At 38.8% G+C, this 22714-nt stretch overlaps 1 protein-coding gene across 2 annotated transcripts in view; it reads right to left on the bottom strand.

The window, feature by feature from the left end:
• GALNT7 (polypeptide N-acetylgalactosaminyltransferase 7) overlaps window positions 1–22714 on the bottom strand; it is a 147266-nt gene that overhangs the window by 3636 nt on the left and 120916 nt on the right. The window contains exons 4-11 of one of the 2 annotated variants that reach the window (XM_047855885.1): window positions 20759–20889; window positions 20425–20504; window positions 17636–17818; window positions 14687–14804; window positions 12834–12956; window positions 6422–6640; window positions 3230–3328; window positions 2126–2254 (exon numbers count right to left, since the gene is read on the bottom strand). In XM_047855885.1, coding sequence (XP_047711841.1) covers window positions 2126–2254; window positions 3230–3328; window positions 6422–6640; window positions 12834–12956; window positions 14687–14804; window positions 17636–17818; window positions 20425–20504; window positions 20759–20889 — 1082 coding nt within the window. Of the gene's footprint in view, window positions 1–2125; window positions 2255–3229; window positions 3329–6421; window positions 6641–12833; window positions 12957–14686; window positions 14805–17635; window positions 17819–17959; window positions 18143–20424; window positions 20505–20758; window positions 20890–22714 lie in introns of both variants that reach the window. The other variant, XM_047855886.1, reaches the window with a different exon arrangement.

The following is a 22714-nucleotide window of genomic DNA, read 5'->3' on the forward strand; positions in this document are numbered from 1 at the left end:
GACCTACATAATTTGGTGAATCAATATTTTCCAAACAAGCAGTGCATGCGTGATATTACAAAAGCAGACATGGGTAAAATAGATTTGAATGTAATATAGGGCAAAATGTTCACTGACATGGTTTCAGAGTCTATACTGCAAATGATTTTTAAGAAACTACCACTTATCTAGTTGTGGGGTGGCATCAAAGAACAGCTACAATGACCTGAAAAGCCTACTAAATGAACCCTCTCTTCTCCAGCTGCATGTTTGGGTCTGATTTTCCTCATATATACTTCAACTAAAACGATATGTCACATCAAATTGAAGGTAGAAACAATATGAGAATTCAGCTGTCTTCTATTAAGCCAGACATTTAAAGGGATTTGAAAAACTATAAATGCCATTCTTCTCACTTTGTTGAAAAACTGTAATTTGTCATTCAAATTGTTTATAGGAATATGTAGTAGGGTTATTATTACTTTTACATGAATGAAAACATACATACAAATACAACAAAAATACATACTTACACAATTTGTCAGGTTTAATTTGCAATCCAGAAAATATTGTTAGCTATAACCTAGATAAATAAAATCTGCGTGTGTGGGGGGGTCTCACTAATTTTCAAGAGTGTAGAGGGAATCTAGAGATCAGAAAGCTTGAGAACTGCTGACTGAGCTGATCTGCTTATCAGTCCATACTTTGCACAATGTTTCTAGAATTATTTTCCTAAAAGTATCCACTGTTTCCTATCACTGTGTTCCTCAAATAATGTCATTCACTTTCCAAAACTTACAAAGTGAAGTTGAATGTTCTTTCATGTGGACTCCAATTTAGGGATACCAAACTAAACATGATCCCTAGAGTTTTCTACAGTTTTACTCCATGCCTTTGTTCACCCAGTCTTCTTATTTATCCTCCATGAAAAGCCTTTTTATATCTCAAGACCTGGAACAATAATACTTCCTATATGAAACTTGTCAGAAATAATTCCTCCTATTAATCTCTTCTTTGTTAACCTAAAATATATACATTCCATTTTTTATCCATTAAACTACTTTTGGATGGTAGTTTCTGGTCTGCTAGAGCCTTCTTTTACTATTTTGCTAATACCATTTTACTAATACCCTATCATTTATTGCTATTATTCATCTTTGTGGAAACAAATGCTCTGTTCTTCGCGATTTATGTTCATGTTCTCCTTCCTAACTTGTTATAAGAAAAAAAATCAGCAACTGACATATACTTACCACTTCATGGTAATTATCTGGGAATGATGATAACTGGGAATATTAAGCTGGGTCATAATACCGTCACTACATAGCAAATAAGGGCTTGCCTAACAGACATGGTACGATAACAACTACTAAATGAGCAAATGAAGTTGAGAGTTGCCAGATTCTTTTGGTTTGGGGCAGCTTTCCCAACTTTGTGTTTCTCAATAAATTGATGTAGTCAAGTCTAGACTCTGAAAATTATACATCAATCCATTAATATGTTGGAATCTTCAACTTGGCAAAGAGCTTTGAATATTCACAGGTGAAAGAGCAAAACTGCTCCTGCAGTGTCAAGTGAATAACTAAACATGACCTTTAAGCAAGCAATAGGCAATATTTATCCAGTTGTGTTTAGCAAATAACGCTAATAAAGAGAGGTCACGGAGGCCCAGATTTCCAAGTGTTATTTGTTTGTCTCTATCTCCACCTGCTGGACAACATGAAACATAAATGCAATATTTTAAAAGATTTTATATACATATAATTTCAATTACATATGTAATTTTTAAATAATTTTACTTTAATGAATGACTCCTTTAGATTTAACAAATAAGATTTCGGTATTAGAACAATGGTGATTACTGCCTCACAGAACAGATTTTTTTCCCGTGTTACTGAAATTAGCACTGGGTCTTCATAGTCATTCTGTGACCTCATTACAGGACGTTATACCAGAGAATGAAAGTGATGCTTCATTGTGGAACAAGGAGTCACTCAATGCTCAGGAAAACAAATGACTAACTAGAGGGAAATGCAAGTCAACCTGAATGCAGGTTTTAAGATTTATACATCTAAATTTCGTATGGTAGATGTTATTAAAATGAAATCACAAATAATATCATTTCAGGAGTTGAAACGCACAATACCTTGAAGTACTGCCATTCCTTAAATTCATTTAGATTACAGTGTGTGATCATAATTTTTGATCCATCAGGCCCCTTTGTCAAACACTGGTCATATTGCATAAGTTGGTTAGCTTCGTTGATTCGAAAAAGCTATTAAAAAAAAAAAAAAAGAAAGTAACAGAGGCACTTTCTCTTCTAACATACATTATTTTATTTTAAAGATTTTACTGTTAAGTAATCTCTACAACCAACGTGGGGCTCAAACTCCCAACCCTGAGACCAAGCCTCTCATGCTGCACTGACTGAGCCAGCCAGGTGCCCCAGATATACATTATTTAAAAGAAAAGAAAAGGGAAGGGGAGGGAGGGGAGGGGAGGGAAGAGAAGGGAAGGGAAGGAAAGGAAAGGAAAGGAAAGAAAGAGAAAGAAAGAAAGAAAGAAAGAAAGAAAGAAAGAAAGAAGAAAGAAACATAACTCAAAATTAAATTCAGTGACTATCTTAATTTTCTATAATTTTTCTGTATGTTCAGAATTTTAAGTCCAGAGAGAAGAACTAAATTCATTTTGATATTAACGAAGACTCCTATTAACACCTAAAGGATTATGTTCTTTAGCCTCTTGGATATAGAATGGGTCATTAACACATATTTATTATGTACCAACAATGTAAGCAGATGAAAAAGTAGAAACAGAGCTGATGACATTTCACAGTCTAAGTCAGAGACAAGAACAATACCCATATAAGGAAATAAAATATATTAGTGAAATATACTTACTGGCAGTAACATCCTAGCTTATAAGGGGGAAATGTGGAATACTGAACAATATTTGCAAATAAAATTGTTCAGAGAGTTGGCTTACATGATTCTATACTCACACAGGAATATATTCTAATCTCTTATATCAGACATAAATTCTAGGTTCAGATTGGTTCTGTGAAAACCAATAATGCTGTCATCCTCCTCATCTAAATAAATGTTTTAGCACTGTCAATTTTTTTTTATAGAATGTTTTACTTTACCCAAACAAAATTATCAAATTAAAAAGCAAACTAAGCCCCGTGATCAGTAAGACATTCTGCTCCAATGCAGCAGACCTATAAAAACATAGAAATATGGTTATTTACCTGATTCCCTCCCATCCGGTGGCAGGGTCCTAGTTCAACAAAGCCTCCATTTGTTTTCCCCATGCTATCAATGCAGTAAACAGTTTCAAGGCCTCTGATCTACAAAAATGAACAAAGAGCCAAAGAGCAGGCAACAGGTTAGCTGTAATGCACTCTAGCTTCAGAGTAAGAGGGTTTCATGCTAAATACTGCTGTTCACGGTGGAAATCTGGGTGTGTATAATGCCAGGTTTTGACGGTACTATCAGTCTTTGAATAGTTTACAGCATACCAGTCATCTCTGAAATCGTTTATGATCTTGAAGTCAACACTGGAATGGGCTCATCCCAACTATGGGCACTGGTCTATAGATTTTGATAAAATACCACAGAGGGAAGAAAATTAAAAAGATATCATTAAATACAATTCCAGATTCATGCTGATTCATGTGGATGAGAAGCAAATAGAGTACAGTTACCTATTACCTCAGTGGTAATAGACACTGGCCCAGAATTGAATATGTAAGGGAACTCTTCCAAATGGCTCTGTGACAATTTTGGCAGCTGTCTCCAAGGGGCCTAGGGAGCAAAGATTATGGCAAATGGGCCAGGCAGTGAGACTTTTCCCTGACAATGAATAATGTAGGTGAGAAGCAAACACAGGGGATCATCTTTGGGACGCACATTTTGTGTAAAAATCACCTTTTTTCCTTTCTTGGAAATACTATATATTCGTATCTCAATTATAAATTACTATAGTATTTGGATAAAATGTTAAAAAAAATGTTTATTCTTTCAGCAAATATTGACTGAGCACCTATGATGATGAGTGCTTTAGCAGATACAAGGAGAATCAAGTCATGGTCCAGGACCCTCATGTCCGTGAGAGACTGAGTCTAAGTGTCAATCAGGATGGAGGGTTGGGCATGTGAAAAAAGGAGGCTCTTGCCCTGCCTGGAGGAACTCTAAAGACTGCCTCAAGGGGACATGCGGTCTAAACGGGTAGGGATTTACCTTGCAAAATGGAAGGAATGCTGAGAAGTGAGGTGTAAGGTACAGGGGCCAGGATGGGGATAGGGGTTACAGTGAAGCTATATTTGGGGGTGAACTTCTAAAGGGAGAACAGAAAATTTCATCTATCCATTCACTCATGTCTTTATCTGTTCATCAAATATTAAGTGACTACTGTGTCAGGCATGTGGCAGGCTCTGATACACCAGTGAGCAAAAAAGTTAAAAGGTCCTCGCCCCAGCGAACTTACATTCTAGGTAGGGAAAGAGACTATAAGCAAAAAACATAAACACGTTTGGAAGCAGTAAGTGCCATGGGGGAAAAGAAAAAGAAGAACAAGTTAAAGGTGGTGGCTAAGGCTGTTTGGGGGACGGCAGGCAGATTCTCATTGAGAAGGTAACACAGGTTGCTAAAATATGCTATGATAGAACGTAGAGATGGAAATAAAGAGTATGGGGAGGTACGTATTAAATCAAGATGTGCACGGCGTAAGTGTCGATTTCTTTTATTCCCAAACTCTAAACGTCAGGATTCTTTAGGGATGCATCCCATCTTCTTTCATCCATCTCTGTTTTCTCCCTAGGTGAGTTCATTCAGTTGCATGAGACAATCTACCCGCTGATGGCTCCAAATGTACATTGCCTCTTTTCTGGGCTTCAATATCACGTAGTCTGTTATCTACTTGACAGCCGCACCTGGATGTCCAGTAGGCACTTCCCACAATCAGAAAGCCAATAAAGAACTTGCTATTCCCCCACGCTTCCCCCTCATCCCCTCCATCAGCATCCCAATCTCAGCTGCCACCGAATCAGCTACTCAAATAAAAAAACACAACTAGTCATCTTGGCCCTTATCCTTCACATACCCGTCTGTCAGCGATCTGCCTCCAGATGAATTATGTACCTTGCATTTGTCGGCTTGTCTCTGTTCCATTTTTGACATCCTCGTCTCAGCCACCACCGTCATTTCTTACCAGAACTACTCTACTAGTTTCCTAATTGGCATCCTTGTTTCTACTCTAAATCCTCACAACAGGGTGATTAAAAAGCAAGGCATCAGTCAACTTATGTTACCTGCTTAAAACCCTCCCACGGCTTCCCATACCTATAGGATAAAGGCCTCCCTCCTCATTAATCTCTTTTCTGATTATCATAAAGGCAAAGCATTTCCTGACTCAGAGCCTTCAACCTCACCATTTTCTTTACTTGCAACACTCCCTCCTGGCTCTCTGGTTGATCACTCAGATTTCAGATTAAATGTCACCTCTTCAAAGGTGGCTTCCTTAATCTGTCCCTAAATTCTCTTGACCGTCACCTGTTTATTTCCTTTGAGGGCCTTACCACTATCTGCCATTATCTTCTTTGTTTCCCTTTTGTTGTCTTTTTCCCCCCAAGGGGAAAGACCTGATGAAAGGGACCTGCTTGTCTTATGTCTACAAGAATGACTGGTACATAGTAGGCCCTTGACCACTATTTGTTGAATACTTAATTACACAATGATACATAAGTTTGAAAGTTCATGGCATGTTTAATATACCCATGAGGCGGCAGCATAAGGCTCATGGGTGGGGGGACATGAGAAATGAAATTACAAAGGCAAGTCTGAAGAAACAAAGAAATGACAATGGCAACCAATGCCTGACCTTATTTTCAGTTACCATCAATCCATTCACTCATTTGACAAGCATTATTTGAGTGTCTATTGTGTATGGGGAGGTCTCTGTGTTAGTCCATCGGGACACAATGGTGAACCAGGTCCTGGGTCGAGAGACTGGCTGAGAGATAGGCAATTTTGAATGTTATGAGAACCCATGGAAAGATCCAGAACTCAGTTTTTCTGACAGAGTGGGGAAGGATAAGAGAGGCTTTTCAGAACTGGTGCTCTCTAGATTGCGAGCAATAGGGTAAGTTGGAATTGGTCAGGAAAAGGAGTCAGAGTGAGGGGCAGGGAAGTGGCAGAGGCTGCAGGGAGTGGACAGTGGAGAGCCAGAAGTCCAAAAGCTGAGAGCAGGGGACACAGTGGTCAGGTGGTCAGGGGAGGTGTTAACAGTCTGGTAGAAAGGTGGGGGAGGACAATTTTTAGAGAAGCTTTTCTCCAAGGATTTTTCTCTTTCACTCACACATTTCCATCTTTCTCTGCCTTCTCCCAAACTCAGTCTCCAAACATACATAGTTTTTGAGATCTGAATACCAGCTGGTACTTACTTCTCCCCATTCAACATTTTTGGGTGGCAAAGGGTAGTGTGAAGTTATGTCATAAGCTATTTCTTCCATGAACCATTTGAAACTTTTGCAGTTGTGATCCTCTCGAAATTTTTTCAGCTCAGATATATCCCCATATGGTAATGCCTTTGATTCAGGACGACTGGCGTAGAAGTAGTCTTTATATTCATCCCACCACACCTCTACAACTCGAACATAATTCTGTGAAAAAGAAAAGATGATGAGAAAGGAAAAGATCTGCAATGCTGTAAGCAGCCCATCTTAGACACATGAAATATGACCAATGTATAATAAACTCATTTCAATAGGACCTGATATTTAATAAAACAAACGCAAGTGAGTTAACGACTCTAATATGTCAATTGCTAAGGGTAGAATGTAATGCGTGTTCAACTAAGAAGTGATGGACACAGAATCTGACGTCACTGAGCTGTAAGATCGCATATTCTAAGATCATATATTCTATCCTGCTTTTATTTTTTCAACTTTTTTTTTTTTTTTTTTTTTTGGGATAGAGACAGAGCATGAACGGGGGAGGGGCAGAGAGAGAGGGAGACACAGAATCGGAAACAGGCTCCAGGCTCCGAGCCATCAGCCCAGAGCCTGACGCGGGGCTCGAACTCACGGACCGCGAGATCGTGACCTGGCTGAAGTCGGACGCTCAACCGACTGCGCCACCCAGGCGCCCCTCTATCCTGCTTTTAGAGGAACAAGGTGAAGCCCAGAGAGGGTTTAGGGGAGGCTGGCGGAAAATGGGTGCTCCTTTGCCCAGAACAATCTCTGTCATTTAGAACCACACTACCAGCATGTGTAGGGAAAAGGTTCATTTCAGGAACCAGCATGAAAAACAATAGCTCTGTTGAATAAAACACATTTTGTTTGCAAGTGGCTTTTTTGGTCACGTTATGACTGTACTAGAACCATTTTGCTATAACCCAGAATTGATAGGATACTTTCACCAGTTGATGCACTTTAAGGGAAAGCAACTAAAGAACAATAAAATAAGTTAATATTGTGATAACTGACAAAGATCTATCTGCTAAGGCTTAACTGAACAAATGCCTGTAGGCATGAATGTTGTAACAGATTGAGTACATTCTCAATCTAGTCCCTTGGTCTTGTACGTTATTCATCAGCATATCTTCTCTGTAAAAGGCCAGAGAGTAAGTATCTTTGGCACTGCAGGCCATACAGCTTCTGTAGCAACTACTCAGCCCTGTTGTACTGAGAAAGTAGCTGGAGACAATACGCACACAAAAGGATGCGGTGGTGCTCCAATATCAATCACTTTATTTACCGAAAAGGGCTGGATTTGGCCTAAAGCCCATGGTTGCTGACCCCTGTGTTACATCAGGAGTAGAAAATACCTTGCGTTCAGACTAAAATTCTCCTAGGCTGTAACTACCAAAAGGCGAACATGCTCCCACAGGCATGCTGTTGCAAAAGCCCATGGGTTCAAAAAAGTTTTAAACGTGTAATATTATTGCTGAATATGTTTTAAAAAAATTTTTTATTCATTTTTGAGAGAGAAATAGCGCGAGTGGGGGAGGGGCAAAGGCGGGGGGGGGGGGTGTTGCGGAGAGAGAATCGTAAGCAGGCTCTGCATTGTCAGCGCAGAGCCCAACACAGGGCTGGAACTCATGATACCATGGGAACATACCTGAGCCAAAACCAAGAGTCGGATGTTTAATCGAGCAAGCCACCCAGGTGCCCCCATTGCTAAATATTTTTAATTTTTGCAAATTCATCCAGAATTAGACACAGCCCGTGTCTAATGAACACGAAGCTAAATACTAATGAACACGAAGAATGAGACGTGCATACATAAGGTTATAGCAACACAAAGAAGGAGCATTTATTTGTTTGGGATGGAGAAGTCCAGAGGGCCACCACGGAAGGGCACTGGACAGCTGTGTCTTGAAGGAGTGGTTAATTATGTGTGAATGGTAGTCAGGGCAAAGACGAACCCAAATGAAGTATGGCAAATCATGTAGTAGTCCTAAAAGTAGTCCTAAAAGTAGTTTACCACATTTGTAGTCCTAAAAGTAGTTTACCACAACTTACCTTGTCGTGTTTTGCGAACATTAAGGAGTTAATCTAGCAAAGCATTTAGATTCGTGACTGGTACATAGTAAGTTGTCAAAAAGTGTTAGCTATTATTATTATTCTTTTCTAAAATTCTTTGAATTTTATCTTTTGGCTGACAGTCATCAAAAGGTTTTAAGCAGGTACAGGTATGAGATTTAATGATCAGGGGAACCACACTGGTGGTGAGTGGAAGACAGATTAAAGGGGATTGAGCCTGATGGTGGAGAGCCAAACAGGAGGCAATTCAATTATCTATATGGGAGAGATCTGAGGACCTGCACTAAGTGTAGGAAGGAATGGATTTCGGAGATAATGTATGAGGTAGACTCTTCAGGGCTTGGTTCAGTGGGAGGGAAGGGAGGACTACCCCAACATGCCCCGTAAGTTTCATTCACGGGCAGACAGAGAATATAGGAAAGGGAATTGCTTTTGAGAAAAAGTTTAAAAGTTCAGCTTTGACCCCATTGAGTTTGAAATGTCTGAGGGTCATCTGAGAACATAGTTCTGAGAGGCAACTATTAAAGTCTGAGGCTCAGAGAAGACACACGAGCTGAATAAGTCGACATAAACCATTATTAGCACACTGTGGTTGAAGTGGATGATGTTAAAGCTGGAGGAAAAAAAAGCACCTGGCACACTCTAGCACTCACTAAGTGTAGACTGAATGTTACATTTATCAGATAGTTTTTATGATATGTATAGTTCATTTTTACAGTGGATAAATATTTCCCTCACATCTCTCTTCCTTGTAGCACAGGCCTTCATGAGTCAATGTGATCTTTCATTCTTTGTGATTATGGGTCCAAATCCAAGGGCAAGTTCTTTCCTGTAATGCCAGTCAGGCCTGGTGTTAATATGGTGCCCTTTGCTTTAGCATGGACATTTTAATCTCATCTCCTATTCTGGCTGGGGCTCCCTTTGGCCATTTCTATGATAATTTGCCTGGTTAAAAAGCTTTGTTCATTCTTTAAGCCTTGTCATCTCTGCTTCGATTATCTATTTCCCTTTAAGGAACTATCCCAAGTTGCATCTGTAGCCAATAATAAACTTCCTTCTGACTTCCTTTTGACTTGGTTAGGGGCTCCAGAAAATGAATGGAATCAGAGTCCTATGCTCTTAGAATTTATGGAAACAGAACCATTAAAAAATCTTCAAAGTTGTTTGGTCGAGAATAAAGGACTTCATCTCCTAGCCTCTGTGTGAAGCTTTTCTGGTTTGCCCCTGGTTTGAGGGACAAAAGATATTAATCTTCTGCAAGCACTGTTCAAAAATTTGATTTTGTTTACTATACAAACTTCTAACATGATTATTTTTTTTAAACAAAACAAAAATTATATTTTATTCAAGTGTGAATAATAGAAGCTGATATTTTCGTTTCAACTACTTTCCTACAGAGTGGTAGTCCTTTTTGAATTTATTTGAGATGTCTTTGTGGAGAGCATACATCTTAATCTGAGTGGGATACAATGAATTATCTTAAAAAATAATAAGATCCCTGACAAACACAGATACAAAGAGCCTCAACAAAATATCAGCAAGCTGAATTCAACAATACATTGAAACGATCATACATGATGATTAAGTGGGATTTATTCTGGGGACGCAAGCATTCACAAATCAATCAATGTGATACACCACATTAACAAAAAGAAGGATAAAAATCATATAATCACTTCAATGAATGCAGAAAAAGCATTTGATAAAATTCAACATCCATTTATGATAAAAATTCTCAAGTGGGTATGTATAGAGGGAACATATTTCAACATAATGGAGACCCTATATGACAAGCCCATAAGTTAACATCATACTCAATGGTGAAAAGCCAAAAACTTTCCCTCTAAGATCTGAGACAAGGATGCCCACACTTGCCTCTTTTAATCAATTTAGCATTGGAAGTCTTAGCCATGGCAATCAGACAAGAAAGAGACAAAAAGCATCCAAATTGGAAAAGAAGTACCACTCATTATTTGCAGATGGCATGACACATTACATAGAAAACCATAAAAACTCTATTAAAAAGCTATTAGAAGAAATAAATGAATTTAGTAAAGATGCAGGATACAAAATTAATATACATAAGTCTGTTGCATTTCCATAAGAAATTAAGGAAACGATCCCATCTATAATTGCATCAAAAAAAATCTAGAAATAAATTTAAGGAGGCGAAAGACCCATACTCCAAAAACTATAAGACACTGATGATTTTACCATATATTAACTAACTAGAATTTAAATAAAAACTTGAAATAAAAAAAAGACAAAAAAGACACCGATGAATGAAACTGACGGCAACACAAATAAATGTAAAGATATACCACACTCACGGATTAGAAAAATCACTATTATTAAAATGTTCACACTACCCAAAGCAATTTACAGATTAAGTGCAATCTCTATCAAAATACCAATAGTGTTTCTCATAGAATGAGAACAAATAATGCTAAAATTTGCATGGAACCACCAAAGACCCCAAATAACCAAAGCAATCTTGAGAAAGAGGAACAAACCGGGAGGTATCATGCTCCCTGACTGCAAACTACACGACAAAGTTACAATCAAAACAGTATGGTACTAGCACAAAAACAGATATAGACACCAATGGAACAGAATAGCGAGTCCAGAAATAAGCCTATGCTTATATGGTCCAAATTAATCTTTGACAAAGAAGGAAAAGGGGAAAAGACAGTTTTCTCAATGAATGTTGGGAAAACTGACAGCTACCCGTAAAAGAATGAAACTGGGCCACTTTCTTACACCACACACAAACTCAAAATGACTAAAGACTTAAATGTAAGGCCTGAAACCGTGACATTTCTAAGAAAACACAGGGCTAAGCTCTTGGACAATATTATTTTTGGATCTGTCTCCTCAGGCAGGTGCGACAAAAGAAAAATAGACAAATGGACTACATCAAACTAAAAAGGCTTTGTATAGTGAAGGAAACCATCAATAAAATGAAAAAGCATCCTACTGAATGGGAGGATATTTATTTGCGAACGATCCACTCAAACAGGGGTTAATAGCCAAAATATATAAAGAACTCACACAACTCAATATCAAAAAACAAACAGTCCAATAAAAAAATGGTCAGATGACCTGAACAGACATTTCTCCAAAGAAGACATACAGGTGGCCAACAGACATATGAGAAGATATTTAACATAACTAATCATCAGGGAAACAAAACCACAATGAGATATCACCTCACACCTGTCAGAATGGCTCTTGTCAAGAAGACAAGAAATATCGAGTGTTGGTGAAGATATGAAGAAAAGGGAACCCTCATGTGGCTGTTTTCGAGAATGCAAACTGGTGTAGTCGCTGTGGAAAACAGTACAGAGATTCCTCAAAAAATTAAAAATAGAACCACTCTACAGCCTAGCAGTTCTACTTCTGAGTATTTACCCCCAAAACACAAAAACACTAATTTAAAAAGATATATGTGCCCCTATGTTCACTGCAGTATTATTTACAATACAATTTACAATTACAACAACCAAGATATGGAAACAACCTAAGTATCCATTGATAAAATTGATAAAGAAGATGTGGGGTATATAGATATATTCTCTCTCTCCCCTCTCCCACACACAGGATGGAATATTACTCAGCCACAAAAAAGAATGAAATCTTGCTGTTTGTGAGACCATGGCTGGACCTAGATGGACAACATGGCTGGTGTTGTACTAAGTGAAATAAGTAAGGCAGAGAAAGACAAATGCCATATGATTTCACTCCTCTGTGGATTCTAAAAGACAAAGGAACAAACCAAGCAAAACAGAAAAACAGATTCATAGATACAGAGAACAAACTGATGATTACCAGAGGTGGAGGGCAGATGGGTGAAATAAGGGAAGGGGAAGCCTGTGTGTACAGCACAGGGAATATAGTTAATAATATTGTATTATTACAATATTATTGTAACAGATGGTAGCTGTTACAGATGGTGACAGATGGTGGTAGCTAGACTTACTGTGGTGATCATTTCATAATATATATAATGCATAATGTATAATGTATATAAATGTTGAATGCCTGTGTATACCGGTAACTTATATAATATAAAATAATATATATAATATGTCAACCATACTTCAAATAAAGACAAAACAAAACACAAACAATAAGGTGTTTCATGAATAAGTTCAGCTTAAATTAAAAGGGGGAACTGGCATGAGTGCTTAAACGATTTATCCCATTCAGGGAGCTGACATTTAAGTGACCACCCCAGCATGTGGTACATAAATGTGCCACGTGTGGTACAAAGTTCCCTAGGCTTCTCTCCTTTTACCCAAAGACTCACCTTCAGAGTTGGAGAAGACCCAACATAAATGGGCGGAGGATTCCCTTGCCAGCCCTCAAGACGGTAGATGTGTCCAACGCGCGAACAAGGGACAAACAGTAATTTGCCACCACACTGCCATATCTATCAGGGGAAAAAAAAAGACAAACACGTGCAAGTTGTTTCAAATGATAAAATATAGTTGCAAATTTGTCTTATCAAGGTAAATATAAAATCTAAATTAGATACAGTGTCCATGGGGAATTCATAAACTAAATAAGTCCTAAAATGATTTGCTTGTTTTTCAAACTCTTATAATAATGAAGAAGGCAACCGGGAATGCAGTCACGTTCAGCCACTAAGGGCCTCTTGTGTACCTGCAGCTTTAAACACCCTTTCCCCAGCATAACCTTTCAAAGTCACGCAGATTCTTGACTCCTGATATTATTCACTGTTTCCACTGCTAATGTATTTCCCACCTGGGTGATTAGTATAATAACCTCCAAACTGGCTTCTTCACCTCCAGCTTCTCTCTACTCAATGCTACCCTTATTTATAGTAAGAGATTATTCTAGCTAAAGGGCAGCTTTGGGTCATGTTATTCCCTTGCTTAATATCTTCAATAGGTTTCCACTGCTTATCAAGTTCAGTAAAAATCTCTTGGCTCAGCATTAAAGGCTCTCTTCCATACAGTCCTAACAAACTTGTCCACTTTATCTTCTTGGATGTCTTTCTCCATGCTGTCTGATTCTGCTAAACTGCTCCTGTTTCCTGAGTATAATCTTCATGTGCCCACTTTTGTACCTTTCCCCATTCTATTTGCTCCGAGGTCTCTCTCCTCTCCTTTTATCTCTGCTTATCAATACCATGCCCACCTTTCTAGTTTGCCTCAAATGCTACCTCCAGTATGATGCTGTTTCATTTTGAAAAATTTTTATGTTTATTTTTTTTGAGAGAGAGAGAGAGAGCAAGCTGGGCAGGGGCAGAGAGAGAAGGAGAGAGAAATCCCACGCAGGCTCCGTGCTGCCAATGCAGAGCCCGTCATGGGGCTTGAACTCATAAACCATGAGATCATGACCTGAGCTGAAACCAAGAGTTGGACACTTAACCGACTGAGCCACCCAGGTGCTCCCACAACGCTGTTTCTTAATCATACCAATCGAATGCTCTTTACCTTCTCATCATTTATGAATTTGAGTACAATTCTAATCTCTTATGAACTCTAAGTTCTTTGAGAGCAACGACTGAGTTGTTCTTCAGTCTCTGGACATTTAAGACAAGAGACAATAAATATCTGTTTAACCCAAACTGTGATACAGTTCTCTTTCTTTTGGGAAATGGGGGTGGGGATGGGTCGGAGCATGGAAGGTATCATTGTTCAAGGGCTGCCTCAGCAACAGAGCGGGTGCTGCAGGGAGGCAGCTCCAGGGTCAGTCTGAGGATGCAAAGTCATGGTTGGGATCTGTTTCTTTCCTGAATCATCATGTCCCATAGAGATAAAGGGTAACTGTGTCAGTGGATGGTCAAATGTGGCTCCCATACAGTGCAGGTTCTCCAAAGGGCTTTTATAACAAACAAAGACTTTAATGCACAGAAAGCCTGGGGGGTGAGGTGGGGAGTGGGAGGAGGAGGTATTTTCATTTTTGAAGTTTGCTGGCCTCAATGTTGAGATGAGCCATATAAATATGCAACAAGTCTGGATTTTGCCTTTTGCCTCATTTCCCCCCAAAGGCATGCATTTTTGTTAGTCATTCTTTATAATTCGGAGAAATGCATTAAACAGATCTTTTCCCAGAAAAACCAGCCTTATCTGAAAGTCACCAAACTCAGTAATAACTACGTAGAAAACTGCATTTGTTTAAAGAAAATGTTACCTTGTATGAGATCTCAAAGTTTTCACCACCCCAAATCTGGAGACCTGGATCATACAGACCCAGTTCAAAGAAGAACTCTCGTTCAATGGCAAATAATCCACCAGCCATGGCAGGGGACCTAAGAAAAGAAACAGTGCAATAACTAATAAAGATAAATCCCAGAATCCCTTCACTAATAGACAACAAGCCTTTTTGGAACATAGTCTAAATAATGCACAGAAGAGACAAAACTGATGGCCAAACATTAAGAAATTACAAAGCCTTCACAAAACAATCGGTTCATAATTCTTTAATGAATTTACAATTTGTCTGAAATCCAATTGATAGTTCACTACAAATTAGGGCGTTGCATCATCTTGCCATTAGAGGGTGCCTTAGTTCCTTTGTTGGTTTGAAAATTAAGCCTTGAGACTCAAGTTAGCTAAGAGAATTTTCTTTCACTCCTCAAAATCCCGAGCCATACAACCATGGCCTGCTAACTGCTCCTACAATGATTTATGAGTCATTCTAGGATGAGTGAAACCATAGACCATGGAAGTAGTCTGTCATTTTTTAATTTTATAGCTCAGGGGCATGCCAAATAAGGGTGTAAATCATTGTGGAACAGCCACAGTTCATTCAGAGTTTGCAAATGTAGCAAAGAAAGGACACCAGGGAATTAGACATTAGCTATTTACTGTGTCAGGAGGCAGGAATGCAAAACGGTGATCTGCGGAGCTTCCTGAATGGAATCTTGAATTGGGCACTTTCTAGGGACGAGCCATTCTCATCACTAGAGCAAGTGATAAGGGGAATCATTTTCATCCTGTTCCCCACCCCCAATTAATTACTATGTATCATGACTCTTAAGTAGACTCTCCGTCAGAGTACTTTCTTCCTCGCCACACCTAATATTTAATGTCACTAAATCCTACCGATTCTACCTTGAACATCTATCTTGAGCCTGTGTTCTACTTGCCAACATCACTGCTGCTTCCATCCTAGACCAAGCTACCACTGCTGGGACTGCTACGGGAACACCCCGACAAGACATTTAAGACAAGGGACAATAAATATCTTTTTTGTCTTTTCTTCTATGCTGCCCCCATCCCAATCTAATCATACAGCAGGCAGAGTGGACTCAAGCTGGGCCCAGGTGATGCCAGACTCTCCCGACTCCTGAGTGGGCTTCCTCGTCCTGAGTTCTTCTTCACTGCTCTGCTCACATCTCCAACAAAACCAACTCTCTTCTATCTCAGGGGTTCACCTCTGCTGTTCGCTCTCCTGAAACGTTCTTCCTCTTTCTGCACAGGGCCGACGCCTCACCTTTCAAGCCTCAGCCTGCAGGGGGGCCTTTGCCAGGGAGGCTGTTCTGGCTCCTCCCGGCTGGATGAGGTTCTCCTTCCCGGAAGCTCCACGCACCCTGGGAGTTTTCTTCACGTGACTTACTGCAGGTGCTGTTCCTGAGTTATTTGTGTAGTTATCTGTTTAATTTCCGTCTCACTCATTACATTTTAGGTGCCACGAGAGAACGTGCTTTTTAAAAGTTTATCCCCGGAAAACAATGTCTGGCACATAGTAAGCACTCATTAAATATTTGTTGAGTGGATAAATAATAAATCAAGTAATACTTTCAATATGCATGGAAATCACATCAAGTGAAAGTCATTCTCTTATGCCTTCTCTTCTTAAGACATGCTGCCTAACCTGGTAATAAGCAGCACCGACATGTTCTTGGTTACTTCCTTGTCACATTTATTTAACTGTTGTTTACAATTATTATAACTATGCTTTTTTGATCTTTAAACATATCCCCACTTATCTCCGTATATCTTTTCAAATGCATCTTAACATGAAAACCACTTTTTAAAAAAATGTCTCTATTAGCTAAACCCAGGGAATGAGCAGAAATGTAAATATAATCACTACCCTTTATTTTTTACACCCAGAAGTATTTGTTAAATCAAGTGGGTAAGCAGTAAATTCCCGAGTTGTTTCAAAAAGAACTTGAAAGAGAAATTTGGAAAGTGTCAAAGATTAAAATTCTATAATTTCCTTATGTTTGCCATCTCAGTATCTTGTATCACGGCATGCCCAGATCCCAGCAGCATTTGCATGACATTAGAAACACCTTCCCAAAAGAGTTCTAGCATCATCAGTAGTATAACAAGGAGAGAGAGACCAAAAGCAGAACCATAAGATCAGAAACACAAAATTAGACACACTTAGAAGCCTCTGCTAACACCTGACCAAACATTTCATTTGGAGTCACTCTGAAGGACCGTAAAATGTTTCGGTTTAGAGACCAAATGAAGACAGCAGCAGAACTGTTCTATTTTATCCCGTAAGAAGGGACAAAAGCTGATTCTAGAATAAAGTTTCCTTTTAATCAAGTGCTCTTCTGAGAAGGAAGTGATAAAGGATTTCGTGTAATATCTTCCAAAGTCATGTATTTTTTTTTTTATTCATCAGATTTAACCGGTACAAAATTAGTATTTACGAGTTAGCATACAAAACACAAAGAAGAAAAAAAAAACCCAAAGAAACCTCTTGCTATTTCTCTTTCATTGTTAACACTACAACCAAGGGATCAAAGTGGACATAAAACCAGGATTGTAAGTAATTTATGCATTTTAAATTTACAGAATGAAATTATGGTCAAAAGAGTAAAACTCGATGTCTAGTCTACTAGGAAAGGAGGGCTAAGGTTTTATTCACTCGTACTCGCAACTAATGCCATATAACCTCCCCCTGCCATCCCCCCAAAAGTGGAGCTTGCATTTAGAGAAAAAAACAATTACAAAGTAGTAAAGGTGAATTCAAACTTCAGAACTAATGTTAGGGGAAAAACTGTTACAGAATCTGAGACAGCACCTACAGTGTTAGTAACAAATTCTTTAGCTTGGCAAAAGGTTAATAGGTTAGCAGCAACTGGAGAAAAGAAAAACATGTAAGTGATTTAGTGATTACCGATATGGTTCAGTTTTTGTCTTTCTCATTCTCTTCTCTCGAGGGGTCAGAGGCACCCGTTTCCAGAGCATACTCCAATCCCATGCTCCTCGGGCATACCCATCTTCGTCACCACCCCCTTGGGGTACAATTTCATATGTGTTGCCATTTATGACATCTATAATCGGCACAGTGCAAATGGTTCTGTATTGTGTTGATGATGGCAGCAAAGATGGAATGGGAGGTATGTATGGACCCACATATTTATACAAGTACATGGGGAAGGAAAAAAAAAAAGTACTTAGATAGACATTCCACGTAAGAAAATAAAGTAGTAGTCTTTACCGATAAGGTTCAGTTTTATGTTTTCTTTTGGCCTTTTCCTTGTGGCTTAGAGGAATACGTTTCCATAGTAAACTCCAGTCCCAGGCCCCTCTGGCAAAACCATCTTCATCCCCACCTTGCTGTGGTTCAATGGAATAATCATTCCCATCTATGTAATCTATTAGAGGCACAGTACATGTAGTTCTGAAACATTTACAGAAAATGAAAAAGCATTTAAGAACCCAAAACTGACTAGTTTAGCATGCCTAGCTGCATTATCTCTTTTTACTGTTGATTTTTTTTTTTCCCCCATTAGGGAACTTTAATATCTAATGGGAAACAGAAGTAAATCAATGTCTTTAAAAGTCAAGGAGCCCTTTTCTGTAAAGGAAGGACACAGCGGATTTTTCCCTCAGCTTACAGAGAAATGTTGAAGTTAATCATGTTTCCTCACATTTACTTTGGTCCTACGGGCAATTTTCTCTTGGTGGTTTTGCATTATTTACAAGATTTTCCTGACTGTTATTTTCCTCCTTATCCCTCCATTAAAAAAAAATGAATACAGGGGCGCCTGGGTGGCTCCGTCGGTTAAGCGTCCGACTTCGGCTCAGGTCATGATCTCACAGTTCGTGAGTTCGAGCCCCGCGTCGGGCTCTGTGCTGACAGCTCAGAGCCTGGAGCCTGCTTCACATTCTGTGTCTCCCTCTCTCTCTGCCCCTCCCCTGCTCATGCTCTCTCTGTCTCAAAAATAAACATTAAAAAAATTCTTTTTAAATAAAAAAAATGAATATAAACGTGACTATGAGCGTGAATGTGAGTGCGTGTGTGAATGTGTGTGAGCACGAATGTGTGTGAGTGAGTGTGTGCATAGAGAAATAAAACCCACTATGTTCTTAGTGGTTCTCCCAACTTTCTGTTGCTTTCTATTCCTTTGGAAACAGTTACTATGAAAACCTGTTCCCGTTCCTTTACGTGATCTTCTTTTCCCTCTCCTTTTATTGCAATAAACAAAAAACACTGCCAAAAAGAAAAAACAAAAAACAAAATAACTACCGTATTATATTCCTGCATTTTTTTAAAAAAGAAGAGGGAAAAAAACTCTTAAAAACCCTTAAAACTTGCTGGCAAACTTAAGTAGTGGCCTGAGAACTTGGAGCAAAAAAATATCTTATATTTGGGCTTCATAAAATGCTAGTTCTATACGACTAATTAGATGGAGGATCAAGTCTGCAAAGACAATTTGGCTTGTTTCAATAGTCATCCTATCAGAAAGGATTTTAACATGCAGTTCCCCAAACAGAGATTACAGCTTTACATAACCATGTTAAGGTGCTTTTTAGATGTTTAGAAACCAGGAAGAGAAAAACCTATAGAATTCTGACATGGGGGAAATGGACTTGAGACAGATGCGGTATTCTCTGCGGACTGTGGATTCCCACGGGACGGTGAGGGTGGGGGGGTCACCGGGGCGTATGTGGGAATGCCACAGGACCCTGCGGAAAACCACCTCCTTATGGTGCCTGAGGACTGCTCGTTTTCACCTGAAGAGGTGAAGGTGTGTTATCTTTCTTTACTTCTCACGATTCTCAGATTTCTAAATAAATAGTGTAAAGCGTCCCGGAGAGATCTCGGCTTGAGAGTTTATTGGCTGTTTGAATTGGGGCAAATTAATTAACTCCTCTAGGCCTCAATATCTTCTTCAATACAATGGAGCTAATAATATCTACCTTGCAGAGGTGCTGTGAAGATTGAATCAGCGTGTGAAAAATGTTCATGACAGGCTTTCAGACCAAATCCACGGATAATTAAACCCCCCAAAGTTCTTCCTTTGATTCACACCATTCGCCCCAGGGACAGATTTTATTTCCCTCGATTCTGAAACAGTCAGAATTCTGGACTAAAAGCAGCGAAGGCTTTGGAACTAGGAGATTAATGCTGCCTTCTATTGTTCAGACGCTTCTGTAAATGTGGTGATCGCCACATTTCTACCGCATGGCTATTTCTAAACTTTAAAGTTTCTACAGAAACCCAAAGCTTTGACACGAGTAACAGCTGCTCCTTTGTATCTAAAATCGTAATTCAAAAAGGCATAAAAAACCAAGAGGTATCATCTCAAAGCATGCGCCTTCAAGTCTTTAGCACTGTTATCACAGTGTAGAGGGAACAATTAACGTCACTCTCAGGCAAAGCTTTTGGAGCTACAGGGCTGTCTGTTCACTAAGCCAACCACAAGATGATTCTTAAGTGAGACACCCTACACTTATCCCGAATGCTGGACTGCCTGCATCCGAATCAGCCCAAAGGATCCGTCTGGCTCCAGCCCAGAGAACCACCGGCCGAATGACAATGCTTAAAACGCAGCGCTTGAGGCGCTGAATGGAACTAGAATCAGGAGAAGGAGAAGAATATTATTTGTCCTTCTCGGGCAAGGTTTACTTTTCACCCAGGAAAGAAAAAGAAAAAAAAAAAAAGCCAAGTAACGTTACCTGTCCTTAGATATGGGAGCTACGAGCGGTGCATACCAATTAACTGCCACCTCACAGTGGGCATCAAGGTATATCAAAACCTTAAAAAACAGAGGCAGGGAGAAAGAACACTCTTCACATATGGTACATCGCATATCACACACAATTTAACATTAGATGCTAGTAATACATTAGCATTAGAGTCCATTCTGACATAGAAGGTATCGGTTTAATAAAGCCAGCATTTTGTTTCAATTAAAAAAAAAAAAACATCTGAAGGTACTTAAAAACGGATACGATCTTTTAGTTACCAAATCCAAGATGTTAACATTGTGAAATAGCGAATGTTTCCTACCTGCCCAAGTTTAGCCTTCTGGGCACCAATACTTCGTGCTTGAATTAAACCTTCTCTTCTTTCGTTTCGAAATACCTTCACTAAGCCATTCCACAGCTTAATATAGTCATCTAGTTTTTCTTTTAAGTGTTCTATGGATAAAAGAATTCAATCAACATAAATTATATTTATGTACATAAACCGGTTAAACTCTAAATTTTCTCAAAAAACAGGAATAGGCAACAGGTACTTTGGGCAGTCCAGCTGGTCAAACAGATTGAATGTTTACAGGGAAGCAAGGTAAAGTGTATTATTTGAGTTCATTTTTTGCTTAATATGCCTACAGAGAGTTGGTTAGCCTGACAGTCATCAAACACCTCTCCAAATGTTAAATATATGATGACTATGTCAACTGACATGAAAACTTAAAAAAAAAAATCTGCATATTAATGTCATATCTAAAATCCTTAAGGCAAACATTTTGGTTACTTTAGCAGAAGTAATGGTTCCAGAAATCTGAAGATACACGGGCTATAAACAACATTCTATAACTTTATTGGAATCTACATAGGGTATAGGTTAAAATTGGTCTCCGGGCCATCTTTCTCTAGCTATACTCAGTGGTGAAGGTTGAGGTCTTGGTGTGATAAATATAGTCATCAAGTAGCCAAATAATAACCAAAGGATCCAATTTTCTCTGTATTGTGGGTATCAACAAGTATATGTATGGCTTCATGTACATGTGTATGTATATATATAACTACCATGTATACATACGTAAATATTTAAATATAAGCTTTATGTGTAACAAATAAATATATACATATATTTGCAATCTGGTAGAGGAACCTTTGTCAAAACAAAGACACATTTGCCAAAGTTTCCACCTTGGTTTCCCAGTTGCAAGAGAATAACTTTTTTTTATTTTTTAAAACTGACATCCAAATTAGTTAGCATATAGTGCAACAATGATTTCAGGAGTAGATTCCTTAATGCCCCTTACCCATTTAGCCCATCCCCCCTCCCACAACCCCTCCAGCAACCCTCAGTCTGTTCTCCATATTTATAAGTCTCTTCTGTTTTGTCCTGCTCCCTGTTTTTATATTATTTTTGTTTCCCTTCCCTTATGTTCATCTGTTTTGCCTCTTAAAGTCCTCATATGAGTGAAATCATAGGATTTTTGTCTTTCTCTGACTCACTAATTTCACTTAGCGTAATACCCTCCAGTTCCATCCACGTAGTTGCAAATGGCAAGATTTCATTCTTTTTGATTGCCGAGTAATACTCCATTGTATGTATATACCACATCTTCTTTATCCATTCATCCATCGATGGACATTTGGGCTCTTTCCATACTTTGGCTACTGTTGATAGTGCTGCTGTAAACATGGGGGTGCACGTGTCCCTTCAAAACAGCACCCCTGTATCCTGTGGATAAATGCCTAGTAGTGCAATTGCTGGGTCGTAGGGTAGTTCTATTTTTAGTTTTTTGAGGAACCTCCATACTGTTTTCCAGAGTGGCTGCACCAGCTTGAATTCCCAGCAAGAGAATAACTTGTCTGTGTCACTATGAGCCCTTGAAATTGGTCCATCACAGCCACAACTAGCTCTTGGATCTCTAAAGATGTTTCTTGGGGCCACAAAAATTATTTTAAGTTGTTTAAAACTTTGGGCCATGAATACATAAATAACAAAGAAGATATATTTAGAGATGAACTAGTCAGACTGTACACTTAATACTTGACTCATTTTTAGGGAGCAATACACTTATACATGGGTGTTCAGGATTGAGAAGAAAAAAATCAACCTTTTTCTATTTTGGCATCCAGTTTTCATGAGTAGTATAAATAAAATTCTCACGCTGAATTATATTTTTTCCCCAGAATAATCTAGGTAATTTTTCCCTTCAATTTAAGTGACTTTTTTTTTTTAAATCTTACCTTATTTTTTTTCAGCTTGGTACAATCCTAAATTACT

The sequence above is a fragment of the Prionailurus viverrinus genome, chromosome B1 (genome assembly GCF_022837055.1).
Source record: "Prionailurus viverrinus isolate Anna chromosome B1, UM_Priviv_1.0, whole genome shotgun sequence".
Taxonomy (NCBI): domain Eukaryota; kingdom Metazoa; phylum Chordata; class Mammalia; order Carnivora; family Felidae; genus Prionailurus; species Prionailurus viverrinus.